Source organism: Uranotaenia lowii, chromosome 3, assembly GCF_029784155.1.
Source record: "Uranotaenia lowii strain MFRU-FL chromosome 3, ASM2978415v1, whole genome shotgun sequence".
In the NCBI taxonomy this organism is placed as follows: domain Eukaryota; kingdom Metazoa; phylum Arthropoda; class Insecta; order Diptera; family Culicidae; genus Uranotaenia; species Uranotaenia lowii.
The window spans coordinates 345,196,338-345,210,592 of record NC_073693.1 but is presented as its reverse complement, the minus strand read 5'-3'; the positions used below and the strand labels follow the sequence as shown (position 1 = coordinate 345,210,592).

General features: G+C 26.2%; 1 protein-coding gene across 1 annotated transcript in view; it reads left to right on the top strand.

The window, feature by feature from the left end:
- The window catches only part of LOC129753917 (opsin-3-like), a 112,930-nt gene extending 99,851 nt beyond the window's left edge, over nucleotides 1-13,079 (top strand). The window contains exon 5 of the mRNA XM_055749768.1: nucleotides 12,920-13,079. Coding sequence (XP_055605743.1) covers nucleotides 12,920-13,079 — 160 coding nt within the window. The remainder of the gene's footprint in view (nucleotides 1-12,919) is intronic.
- The last annotated feature ends 1,176 nt before the right edge of the window (nucleotides 13,080-14,255 follow it).

The window sequence follows — 14,255 nt, the reverse complement described above, 5'->3', positions numbered from 1 at the left end:
ATCTCAAAATGTCATGAGGTTCTCTTATCTAATCACAAATCCGTTGAAAAATAAATTTCAACGGATTTTTTTTTAACATCAAAGAATAAAAAATTCAAATAATCGAAAATTCTGCGTAAAACCCATGTCATTGTGAGGCAGAGCCAAAATCCTCTGTTTACCGGAAATCTCTCACAACTGTGCCGCATCAAACTTGATCCAGGCCCTTCCGGGTAAAGTTTTTAATCAAATAGAGCCGCCCACCGAGCTTTTGCTCGGGAGCCCTAATCGGTTACATTATCCTGTGGCAAACACACAAGTTTAGCAAGCTCCTTCAAAACCAGATATGTACTGCAGCCAAAGTGCTCCTCCTGACTCAATAATCGTCAAACAAAGCGACTTTTTTCCCGGTGGGTGTGCGATGAGAGTGGTCTCCCACGTGGGAAAACCGAGAACGACAGAAGGTACCACAGACTTTTACCATTGAGGGTAACCTTCCGGCAGCGACATCGCCATCAATCGAGGAGTGTGTTACGGGACCATTTCCGGAAGACCCCCTTAAACGGTGGAAAAGTTTCCAAACAAGCAAATTTAGTGGAACAGTTTTACATTTTCCCTGCTGTTCCTGAACAATTTTGCAGGAAATTAATCAACAGAAACAAGAGGTGTTTGGAAAAGTGGTTTTCCAATTATTTTTACAACATGAAGTTTAATTATTTTATTTTATAGAATTTGGAGAACAGTGGAGAAAACCTGAAATTTGTTGAAATTAGTTTCCTACTAGTTTGGAGAAAAAACATCTCTGGGAACTCACCTGTTTTGCACTTTGCTATTGAAAACTAGTGTCAAAAAAAATACTTAGCAAATTAAAGGTTTCTAAATTTTAAATATCGATAGTTTAATGTCGGATAATAATTTTAAAGCTAAAAAAGTAGCTAGAGGGAATTTTTTTTATTATTTGACGAGTTTGCACCGGGGGTCTCCAGATTTTTTCCAAAATTGAAAATATGATTCATTTTCACGGCCATTGTTTGTTTACGATGCACGATATATTGTCATTATTTCTCTCACAACTCTTGAAGAAGTTTTGGGCACACTCTTCAGATAAAAGTTACACCATTAATTAGGCTATACTATGATATTTTTGCAGATTAATTGTCTCTGTAGACGGTACTTTTAGACACCAATTAAAGCTTATTTATAAATTTTCATATAAAAGGACACTACTTAAATTGTTTAAAATCTTTTATGTGGAAAGCTATTTTATCAGCAATACGTTTTGATGTTATATTTTATGATTTTCGTTAAAATATAACAGAGTAATGTAGCTTTGAAATATGGTTTCATTTTAATTCAAAACTTTTGGGGAAGATCTAAAGACCCCCGGCGCAAATTTTCAGATAATAAAAAAAAATCCCCTGGAGCAACTTTCCCGTTTCAAAACATTTGGACGAACATTAGGTATTTGGCTTTTTTGTAGGTTCATCTAGTAAACTTCAGAACTGTTATCATACATGTCCGTAGGAATGAAGGGGTGGGTTTGAGGGCCATGAGGGTCCGAAAATGTCAAACAAAATGTTCTTCACTAAACTCAAAATTATAAATTCTTAGTCAAATTTTGATGAACAACTAAAGTGAATCAAGAGTAACAGTTTCAACTCAGAATTAAAACCAAAACCTAGAAATCTTATCCCCGGTCCAAAAGAAGTCCAATTTACAATAGAAGTAGGTGTATAAGCTTTAGGTTGCCAGATTGTCCAGTTTTAACCGGGTTTGCCATAAAAACAGATTGTGTTGTAAAAATTCTTACTTATACGTCCAAAACAAAATTTTTTGAGCAAGTTTTATAAAAATAACCATGAGAGGTTTTTTGAAAGGCTAAAATACGATTTAAAAACTGCTGATGATAAAAAAAAAATTGTCAAGTTTTTTTTTCTTGATATGTTGAGTTATTCCTGGATTTTGATCAAATTCTCTCGGATATATTTCGGATTTTTGGTTGCCATTTTGGAATCAAATGCATGTATTTTGCTAGGTTTTCAGATAAAATAGCTCTGTTTTTTTTTCAGCCCAGATACGTGCTGGGATTTTGGCAACCTTACTCTAGGTGCAGTCCTTAGTCCCGAATATCTTATTTTCATTTAGATTAGACTTACTAAAATTGCAAAATTACCCGAATTGTGCTCGAATGTTTTCACATTATTTGCAAAATCATATTGCGCGATCGTAATTTTGTATTTTGCTTCCAAATCAATTTTTTGAGAAATTTTTATCCAAATAAACTGTTTGATGTATTTCAATGAAAATAGTTTTTCTAGTTCTATGCTTTTTAATTTTAATTGAAAAATTAATAATTTTCGTCAAATGTTGCCCAGATTTTGGGTTGGAAACTTTCAAATCGTATACCCGGATTATGCCACGTTTTTAGATAAAAAAAAACCCGGAATGAACTTGCCCGGATTCTAGTAAGCTAAGGTTTGAATAATTTCCCATGTTCTGATTCAAAACTATTTTCAAAATCAAAATTTGTGGCCTGTGATCGGATTGTGCAATCGTTATCCAGTTTATCACTCTTGATTATCAATTCGGTTGATGAATGGGACAAAATCCTGAATTGAAACTTGGTTCAGCATTTGAAACTAATATAAGATTTATTTTTCATATAGGAAACCGGAATTCCGAAATATTGATAGAAAATATTTAAAATTACAAACCATTTTTAAGATTTGGATTTGAAATTTTTACTCTTAATCAATCTTATGCAGAATTTAAAACTCAAACATCATTTGGTATTTCATATCAGACTCACTAGTAGAATTACGAATAAACAATTGAAGAAATTATTGAAAAAATACATATTGGAAATGAAATATTCCAAACTCAAATAAGAGATTTCGGGTTAAGGATTCTGTTATAAAATTATTGAGAATTTTTGTCTGGAGTTTAAATTCAGAAATTGATTTCAAATTAGGAATTCAGATTTTTTTTTCAGGTTCAAAATTTAGAATGTTGATATGGAATTGAAATTCAAAATTATTCAGAAATCACAATACAGGTGAAAACCACTGTTATAAAATAAAACCTGAATTCAAATCACCAAAGGAAATCGAAAAAATCGAAATTTTAACTTTGATGCGGAAAGATTTGAAAATGCATGAAACATCAAAATCTGGCGTTATCTAAGAAAAAATGGAAAATCGACAATAAAATTTTAAACAATGGCAAAAGAAACTCGAAAACAAAATTAATTTCGATGCCAAATGACTAAAAAATGCATGAAACGTCGAGATCTGGTGTTGTCTCGAAAACAAATTATTGGTCATAAATCGATTTTCTGGGATGTTTTTTTCGGGTTTCGAAATACGGCTCATTTCCTGGAAGTTAATTTTGACCAAAAATTTATTTCTCAATAACACCAGATCTCAATGTTTCAAGCATTTCTAAGTCATTTGAAATTCATATTAAAATTTCGATGTTCTGAATTTTATTTGGCCCTCCTTTGAAATTTAAAGTCGATTTCGACATTTTAAGCATTGTTAAGTCATTTGGTATCAAAATGAAAATTTCTATATTTTCGATGTTATTGTGTCCCCCCTTTGGTGATTTTTTACGCTTACTACTTAGTACTTTTCCTTGATATTTACCAACTTTTTTAGCTCATTTTTCCCATTTTCTTCAACTCTAAACTTCTTTCGCTAACTTTAAACTTCTTTCGTTCCTCTTTACTTTTTATTCTTTTCTCTCAAAAAATTCCCAACAAACATTTTTGTAGCTAAATTCTGATGCTGTTTTTATGTATGTTTCATATACATTGTAAAAAATCATATGAAAGCTAAAAAAAAGCATTAACCTACAAAAGTGGAGGCAATATATGTACATACATAAGTTTAATTATTTTCTTGAGCGACGAAAACTACACAAAGTGGGCGTTATCATGTTTGTCATTTTTGTCATTTTTGTCATTTATGTTTTTTTTTTGTTTTTTTTTGTCATTTTTGTCATTTAAGCCATTTATGTTTTTTTTGTCATTTTTGTAATTTTTTTTTATTATTGTAATTTTTGTAATTTTTATTATTTTTGTCATTTTTGTAATTTTTGTACTTTTTGTAATTTTTGTAATTTTTGTAATGTTTGTAATGTTTGTAATTTTTGTAATTTTTCAATTTTTGAAATTTTTGTCATTTTTGTCATTTTTGTCATTTTTGTCATTTTTGTCATTTTTGTCATTTTTGTCATTTTTTGTCATTTTTTGTCATTTTTGTCATTTTTGTCATTTTTGTCATTTTTGTCATTTTTGTCATTTTTGTCATTTTTTGACATTTTTGGTCGTTTTTTGTCATTTTTGTCATTTTTGTCATTTTTGTCATTTTTGTCATTTTTGTCATTTTTGTCATTTTTGTCATTTTTGTCATTTTTGGCATTTTTGTCATTTTTGTCATTTTTGTCATTTTTGTCATTTTTTGACATTTTTGGTCGTTTTTTGTCATTTTTGTAATTTTTGTCATTTTTGTCATTTTTGTCATTTTTGTCATTTTTGTCATTTTTGTCATTTTTGTCATTTTTGTCATTTTTGTCATTTTTGTCATTTTTGTCATTTTTGTCATTTTTGTCATTTTTGTCATTTTTGTCATTTTTGTCATTTTTGTCATTTTTGTCATTTTTGTCATTTTTGTCATTTTTGTCATTTTTGTCATTTTTGTCATTTTTGTCATTTTTGTCATTTTTGTCATTTTTGTCATTTTTGTCATTTTTGTCATTTTTGTCATTTTTGTCATTTTTGTCATTTTTGTCATTTTTGTCATTTTTGTCATTTTTGTCATTTTTGTCATTTTTGTCATTTTTGTCATTTTTGTCATTTTTGTCATTTTTGTCATTTTTGTCATTTTTGTCATTTTTGTCATTTTTGTCATTTTTGTCATTTTTGTCATTTTTGTCATTTTTGTCATTTTTGTCATTTTTGTCATTTTTGTCATTTTTGTCATTTTTGTCATTTTTGTCATTTTTGTCATTTTTGTCATTTTTGTCATTTTTGTCATTTTTGTCATTTTTGTCATTTTTGTCATTTTTGTCATTTTTGTCATTTTTGTCATTTTTGTCATTTTTTGACATTTTTTGTCATTTTTGTCATTTTTGTCATTTTTGTCATTTTTGTCATTTTTGTCATTTTTGTCATTTTTGTCATTTTTGTCATTTTTGTCATTTTTGTCATTTTTGTCATTTTTGTCATTTTTGTCATTTTTGTCATTTTTGTCATTTTTGTCATTTTTGTCATTTTTGTCATTTTTGTCATTTTTGTCATTTAAGCCATTTATGTTTTTTTTGTCATTTTTGTAATTTTTTTTTATTATTGTAATTTTTGTAATTTTTATTATTTTTGTCATTTTTGTAATTTTTGTACTTTTTTGTAATTTTTGTAATTTTTGTAATGTTTGTAATGTTTGTAATTTTTGTAATTTTTCAATTTTTGAAATTTTTGTCATTTTTGTCATTTTTGTCATTTTTGTCATTTTTGTCATTTTTGTCATTTTTGTCATTTTTTGTCATTTTTTGTCATTTTTGTCATTTTTGTCATTTTTGTCATTTTTGTCATTTTTGTCATTTTTGTCATTTTTTGACATTTTTGGTCGTTTTTTGTCATTTTTGTCATTTTTGTCATTTTTGTCATTTTTGTCATTTTTGTCATTTTTGTCATTTTTGTCATTTTTGTCATTTTTGTCATTTTTGTCATTTTTTGACATTTTTTGTCATTTTTGTCATTTTTGTCATTTTTGTCATTTTTGTCATTTTTGTCATTTTTGTCATTTTTGTCATTTTTGTCATTTTTGTCATTTTTGTCATTTTTGTCATTTTTGTCATTTTTGTCATTTTTGTCATTTTTGTCATTTTTGTCATTTTTGTCATTTTTGTCATTTTTGTCATTTTTGTCATTTTTGTCATTTTTGTCATTTAAGCCATTTATGTTTTTTTTGTCATTTTTGTAATTTTTTTTTATTATTGTAATTTTTGTAATTTTTATTATTTTTGTCATTTTTGTAATTTTTGTACTTTTTTGTAATTTTTGTAATTTTTGTAATGTTTGTAATGTTTGTAATTTTTGTAATTTTTCAATTTTTGAAATTTTTGTCATTTTTGTCATTTTTGTCATTTTTGTCATTTTTGTCATTTTTGTCATTTTTGTCATTTTTGTCATTTTTTGTCATTTTTTGTCATTTTTGTCATTTTTGTCATTTTTGTCATTTTTGTCATTTTTGTCATTTTTGTCATTTTTTGACATTTTTGGTCGTTTTTTGTCATTTTTGTCATTTTTGTCATTTTTGTCATTTTTGTCATTTTTGTCATTTTTGTCATTTTTGTCATTTTTGTCATTTTTGGCATTTTTGTCATTTTTGTCATTTTTGTCATTTTTGTCATTTTTTGACATTTTTGGTCGTTTTTTGTCATTTTTGTAATTTTTGTCATTTTTGTCATTTTTGTCATTTTTGTCATTTTTGTCATTTTTGTCATTTTTGTCATTTTTGTCATTTTTGTCATTTTTGTCATTTTTGTCATTTTTGTCATTTTTGTCATTTTTGTCATTTTTGTCATTTTTGTCATTTTTGTCATTTTTGTCATTTTTGTCATTTTTGTCATTTTTGTCATTTTTGTCATTTTTGTCATTTTTGTCATTTTTGTCATTTTTGTCATTTTTGTCATTTTTGTCATTTTTGTCATTTTTGTCATTTTTGTCATTTTTGTCATTTTTGTCATTTTTGTCATTTTTGTCATTTTTGTCATTTTTGTCATTTTTGTCATTTTTGTCATTTTTGTCATTTTTGTCATTTTTGTCATTTTTGTCATTTTTGTCATTTTTGTCATTTTTGTCATTTTTGTCATTTTTGTCATTTTTGTCATTTTTGTCATTTTTGTCATTTTTGTCATTTTTGTCATTTTTGTCATTTTTGTCATTTTTGTCATTTTTGTCATTTTTGTCATTTTTGTCATTTTTGTCATTTTTGTCATTTTTGTCATTTTTGTCATTTTTTGACATTTTTTGTCATTTTTGTCATTTTTGTCATTTTTGTCATTTTTGTCATTTTTGTCATTTTTGTCATTTTTGTCATTTTTGTCATTTTTGTCATTTTTGTCATTTTTGTCATTTTTGTCATTTTTGTCATTTTTGTCATTTTTGTCATTTTTGTCATTTTTGTCATTTTTGTCATTTTTGTCATTTTTGTCATTTTTGTCATTTTTGTCATTTTTGTCATTTTTGTCATTTTTGTCATTTTTGTCATTTTTGTCATTTTTGTCATTTTTGTCATTTTTGTCATTTTTGTCATTTTTGTCATTTTTGTCATTTTTGTCATTTTTGTCATTTTTGTCATTTTTGTCATTTTTGTCATTTTTGTCATTTTTGTCATTTTTGTCATTTTTGTCATTTTTGTCATTTTTGTCATTTTTGTCATTTTTGTCATTTTTGTCATTTTTGTCATTTTTGTCATTTTTGTCATTTTTGTCATTTTTGTCATTTTTGTCATTTTTGTCATTTTTGTCATTTTTGTCATTTTTGTCATTTTTGTCATTTTTGTCATTTTTGTCATTTTTGTCATTTTTGTCATTTTTGTCATTTTTGTCATTTTTGTCATTTTTGTCATTTTTGTCATTTTTGTCATTTTTGTCATTTTTGTCATTTTTGTCATTTTTGTCATTTTTGTCATTTTTGTCATTTTTGTCATTTTTGTCATTTTTGTCATTTTTGTCATTTTTGTCATTTTTGTCATTTTTGTCATTTTTGTCATTTTTGTCATTTTTGTCATTTTTGTCATTTTTGTCATTTTTGTCATTTTTGTCATTTTTGTCATTTTTGTCATTTTTGTCATTTTTGTCATTTTTGTCATTTTTTGACATTTTTTGTCATTTTTGTCATTTTTGTCATTTTTGTCATTTTTGTCATTTTTGTCATTTTTGTCATTTTTGTCATTTTTGTCATTTTTGTCATTTTTGTCATTTTTGTCATTTTTGTCATTTTTGTCATTTTTGTCATTTTTGTCATTTTTGTCATTTTTGTCATTTTTGTCATTTTTGTCATTTAAGCCATTTATGTTTTTTTTGTCATTTTTGTAATTTTTTTTTATTATTGTAATTTTTGTAATTTTTATTATTTTTGTCATTTTTGTAATTTTTGTACTTTTTTGTAATTTTTGTAATTTTTGTAATGTTTGTAATGTTTGTAATTTTTGTAATTTTTCAATTTTTGAAATTTTTGTCATTTTTGTCATTTTTGTCATTTTTGTCATTTTTGTCATTTATGTTTTTTTTTTGTTTTTTTTTGTCATTTTTGTCATTTAAGCCATTTATGTTTTTTTTGTCATTTTTGTAATTTTTTTTTATTATTGTAATTTTTGTAATTTTTATTATTTTTGTCATTTTTGTAATTTTTGTACTTTTTGTAATTTTTGTAATTTTTGTAATGTTTGTAATGTTTGTAATTTTTGTAATTTTTCAATTTTTGAAATTTTTGTCATTTTTGTCATTTTTGTCATTTTTGTCATTTTTGTCATTTTTGTCATTTTTGTCATTTTTTGTCATTTTTTGTCATTTTTGTCATTTTTGTCATTTTTGTCATTTTTGTCATTTTTGTCATTTTTGTCATTTTTTGACATTTTTGGTCGTTTTTTGTCATTTTTGTCATTTTTGTCATTTTTGTCATTTTTGTCATTTTTGTCATTTTTGTCATTTTTGTCATTTTTGTCATTTTTGGCATTTTTGTCATTTTTGTCATTTTTGTCATTTTTGTCATTTTTTGACATTTTTGGTCGTTTTTTGTCATTTTTGTAATTTTTGTCATTTTTGTCATTTTTGTCATTTTTGTCATTTTTGTCATTTTTGTCATTTTTGTCATTTTTGTCATTTTTGTCATTTTTGTCATTTTTGTCATTTTTGTCATTTTTGTCATTTTTGTCATTTTTGTCATTTTTGTCATTTTTGTCATTTTTGTCATTTTTGTCATTTTTGTCATTTTTGTCATTTTTGTCATTTTTGTCATTTTTGTCATTTTTGTCATTTTTGTCATTTTTGTCATTTTTGTCATTTTTGTCATTTTTGTCATTTTTGTCATTTTTGTCATTTTTGTCATTTTTGTCATTTTTGTCATTTTTGTCATTTTTGTCATTTTTGTCATTTTTGTCATTTTTGTCATTTTTGTCATTTTTGTCATTTTTGTCATTTTTGTCATTTTTGTCATTTTTGTCATTTTTGTCATTTTTGTCATTTTTGTCATTTTTGTCATTTTTGTCATTTTTGTCATTTTTGTCATTTTTGTCATTTTTGTCATTTTTGTCATTTTTGTCATTTTTGTCATTTTTGTCATTTTTGTCATTTTTGTCATTTTTGTCATTTTTGTCATTTTTGTCATTTTTTGACATTTTTTGTCATTTTTGTCATTTTTGTCATTTTTGTCATTTTTGTCATTTTTGTCATTTTTGTCATTTTTGTCATTTTTGTCATTTTTGTCATTTTTGTCATTTTTGTCATTTTTGTCATTTTTGTCATTTTTGTCATTTTTGTCATTTTTGTCATTTTTGTCATTTTTGTCATTTTTGTCATTTTTGTCATTTAAGCCATTTATGTTTTTTTTGTCATTTTTGTAATTTTTTTTTATTATTGTAATTTTTGTAATTTTTATTATTTTTGTCATTTTTGTAATTTTTGTACTTTTTTGTAATTTTTGTAATTTTTGTAATGTTTGTAATGTTTGTAATTTTTGTAATTTTTCAATTTTTGAAATTTTTGTCATTTTTGTCATTTTTGTCATTTTTGTCATTTTTGTCATTTTTGTCATTTTTGTCATTTTTTGTCATTTTTTGTCATTTTTGTCATTTTTGTCATTTTTGTCATTTTTGTCATTTTTGTCATTTTTGTCATTTTTTGACATTTTTGGTCGTTTTTTGTCATTTTTGTCATTTTTGTCATTTTTGTCATTTTTGTCATTTTTGTCATTTTTGTCATTTTTGTCATTTTTGTCATTTTTGTCATTTTTTGACATTTTTTGTCATTTTTGTCATTTTTGTCATTTTTGTCATTTTTGTCATTTTTGTCATTTTTGTCATTTTTGTCATTTTTGTCATTTTTGTCATTTTTGTCATTTTTGTCATTTTTGTCATTTTTGTCATTTTTGTCATTTTTGTCATTTTTGTCATTTTTGTCATTTTTGTCATTTTTGTCATTTTTGTCATTTTTGTCATTTAAGCCATTTATGTTTTTTTTGTCATTTTTGTAATTTTTTTTTATTATTGTAATTTTTGTAATTTTTATTATTTTTGTCATTTTTGTAATTTTTGTACTTTTTTGTAATTTTTGTAATTTTTGTAATGTTTGTAATGTTTGTAATTTTTGTAATTTTTCAATTTTTGAAATTTTTGTCATTTTTGTCATTTTTGTCATTTTTGTCATTTTTGTCATTTTTGTCATTTTTGTCATTTTTGTCATTTTTTGTCATTTTTTGTCATTTTTGTCATTTTTGTCATTTTTGTCATTTTTGTCATTTTTGTCATTTTTGTCATTTTTTGACATTTTTGGTCGTTTTTTGTCATTTTTGTCATTTTTGTCATTTTTGTCATTTTTGTCATTTTTGTCATTTTTGTCATTTTTGTCATTTTTGTCATTTTTGGCATTTTTGTCATTTTTGTCATTTTTGTCATTTTTGTCATTTTTTGACATTTTTGGTCGTTTTTTGTCATTTTTGTAATTTTTGTCATTTTTGTCATTTTTGTCATTTTTGTCATTTTTGTCATTTTTGTCATTTTTGTCATTTTTGTCATTTTTGTCATTTTTGTCATTTTTGTCATTTTTGTCATTTTTGTCATTTTTGTCATTTTTGTCATTTTTGTCATTTTTGTCATTTTTGTCATTTTTGTCATTTTTGTCATTTTTGTCATTTTTGTCATTTTTGTCATTTTTGTCATTTTTGTCATTTTTGTCATTTTTGTCATTTTTGTCATTTTTGTCATTTTTGTCATTTTTGTCATTTTTGTCATTTTTGTCATTTTTGTCATTTTTGTCATTTTTGTCATTTTTGTCATTTTTGTCATTTTTGTCATTTTTGTCATTTTTGTCATTTTTGTCATTTTTGTCATTTTTGTCATTTTTGTCATTTTTGTCATTTTTGTCATTTTTGTCATTTTTGTCATTTTTGTCATTTTTGTCATTTTTGTCATTTTTGTCATTTTTGTCATTTTTGTCATTTTTGTCATTTTTGTCATTTTTGTCATTTTTGTCATTTTTGTCATTTTTGTCATTTTTTGACATTTTTTGTCATTTTTGTCATTTTTGTCATTTTTGTCATTTTTGTCATTTTTGTCATTTTTGTCATTTTTGTCATTTTTGTCATTTTTGTCATTTTTGTCATTTTTGTCATTTTTGTCATTTTTGTCATTTTTGTCATTTTTGTCATTTTTGTCATTTTTGTCATTTTTGTCATTTTTGTCATTTTTGTCATTTTTGTCATTTTTGTCATTTTTGTCATTTTTGTCATTTTTGTCATTTTTGTCATTTTTGTCATTTTTGTCATTTTTGTCATTTTTGTCATTTTTGTCATTTTTGTCATTTTTGTCTTTTTTGTCATTTTTGTCATTTTTGTCATTTTTGTCATTTTTGTCATTTTTGTCATTTTTGTCATTTTTGTCATTTTTGTCATTTTTGTCATTTTTGTCATTTTTGTCATTTTTGTCATTTTTGTCATTTTTGTCATTTTTGTCATTTTTGTCATTTTTGTCATTTTTGTCATTTTTGTCATTTTTGTCATTTTTGTCATTTTTGTCATTTTTGTCATTTTTGTCATTTTTGTCATTTTTGTCATTTTTGTCATTTTTGTCATTTTTGTCATTTTTGTCATTTTTGTCATTTTTGTCATTTTTGTCATTTTTGTCATTTTTGTCATTTTTGTCATTTTTGTCATTTTTGTCATTTTTGTCATTTTTGTCATTTTTGTCATTTTTGTCATTTTTGTCATTTTTGTCATTTTTGTCATTTTTGTCATTTTTGTCATTTTTGTCATTTTTGTCATTTTTGTCATTTTTGTCATTTTTGTCATTTTTGTCATTTTTATCATTTTTGTCATTTTTGTCATTTTTGTCATTTTTGTCATTTTTGTCATTTTTGTCATTTTTGTCATTTTTGTCATTTTTGTCATTTTTGTCATTTTTGTCATTTTTGTCATCAGCGCCGCACCTGTTTGCAATGTTTGATCCCTCATTGCGATCAAATTGCTTCCGGTAGGCAACCTTTTTCATCGTTTCCGTTCGTTCTTTTCCGTTCCGTTTTTTTTTGTTTGAAATTTTATTTTTACCACCCATCCAGATGATGGACCCTGCTGTCCAGTAAAGTTTACCCCCTTTTATCGCCGGCATTTGACAGGTTGGAAAATAACAAAAAGAGGGGCATCTGTGATACAAGGATAAAAATTGAATTGTGAGTTTCGGTTAACAGTTTTATTGTAGGATTAATTTTCCACACAAAATGAACTGTGCGTATGGTTCGGTCATCAATCAAACTGTGTGAGTCTGTGAGGGAAGAAAAAAGGCTGAATTGCGTGATCAGGTATGGGTAGAGGTTTTTATTCGAACTTGAATGGGGTTTTTATTATTGTGATTATTGATTTAATGAGAGAGAAGGGCTTTTTTTTCGTACCGAGGTCGGGTGGCTTCACAAAAAAAAAAATGAAAACTTTAAAGGAGTAAGTTTGAAATTTTAATAGTTTGAATTTAAAATTTGTGTGTATGAAAATTTTCACTGAAAATTTTTAGAAGGATTCAACCGACATAAAAAAAAACTTCCGGTCTATTGAAAAAATAACACAGCTCCACGAACTTGTAGTTGGATAAACTTTTCATTCAACAACTTTTCCATTCATGCTTACGTGAAGCTTTTTCTAACATTTTCCTTTGGTCGTTTTTTCTCCTTTCAGCTGTTCAGTCAATTGGGAATCACAAACATGGAACGCCACAACGTACATCATATTCTTGTTCCTTTTCGGACTGGTTGTCCCACTGGTGGTGATAGTTTACAGCTACACAAACATCTTGATCAGCATGAAACAGGTAAGAGAACTCTACTCTTTCAACTAGCAACTCTGATTTTTTTTCAAAAAAATCCACCAACTTCAATCAACTTTTAACTGTTTGGGTTAAAGATGACATAAAATTTATTGAAGCGTACTTCCGAACCAACAAATTCAAATTCAACACATTCCGGGGTTCAAACAATTGCTCCAACTTTTGTTCAAAGCAACAAAAAACTCGGTAAGGTTTCGCCGAACCACAATTCAAATTAATTAAAAATTTGTGCTTTCCCGAACGGAAATACATTCTAGGGTAATTGCCTGTTTAAATTTATAAAACGATTTATGAAAATTGACTTTTGCTGTTAAACATAACATCGTTGTTTGAAGATTATAGCCTCTCCCTTTTTCCAAGGTAAACAAAAACGTTTAACGATTAAACCCTCCTAAATTAAATGGGAGCAATTACCGTTTGGTTTAGTTTTGTTTGCCTTCAACGTTCTACTCGGCACTTGTCAATTGTGAAAAACTTGCACTTTATTTGGAGGTGAAATCGTTTTTATTTCACCGATTTTCTCTCTTTGTATTTCTGCCAACAAGCATGAAAATATTGTTTTTTTTGTGGGAATTCAAACTGTTGGGTTTGGATTTGCAGATTTGGAGAAAGAAAGGATTCAAATACTACTACAGCATTCAGAGTGATGCTAACTGGAGAAACATTTGAGCTCAAAAAGGACCATGACTTTTTTTTTTTTTTGATGGAGTTGTTAAAATGTGGATGGTTTTCGTCTTCGCTCAACTTTTGAGTTACCCCGCCAAAATTTTCCAAATTATAGCAACACTCTTTGTATTGTTTCTAGAATTCTATGAATTCTATAGGCTTTAACGAAAATTTACCCGGAATATTTTTAATAAGGTGTGTTCTACAAAACTGTTTCATTTTAAGTGACTCAAAACTCTTTCAAACATATTTTGCATGCCTGAGAAGATATCGTTAAGCCAAAATGGGTACATTCTAAGATTACGTAACCACACAGACAAACAGACAGAACACTCTGAAGAAAATCTGGTTGATTTTTTGCCAAAGTGATTAAAGGGTGATACGGTCAAAATTTGGTCAAAGTTCAGTTAGGCTTCCGCTTTTCCAAAACCGAATTGCCGGGCCATACGCTTAACCCCTGCCATCAGATTTTGTACAGCCACCTTGTCCACCTTCTTCGCCGCAGAAAGCCAGTTTGCCTTG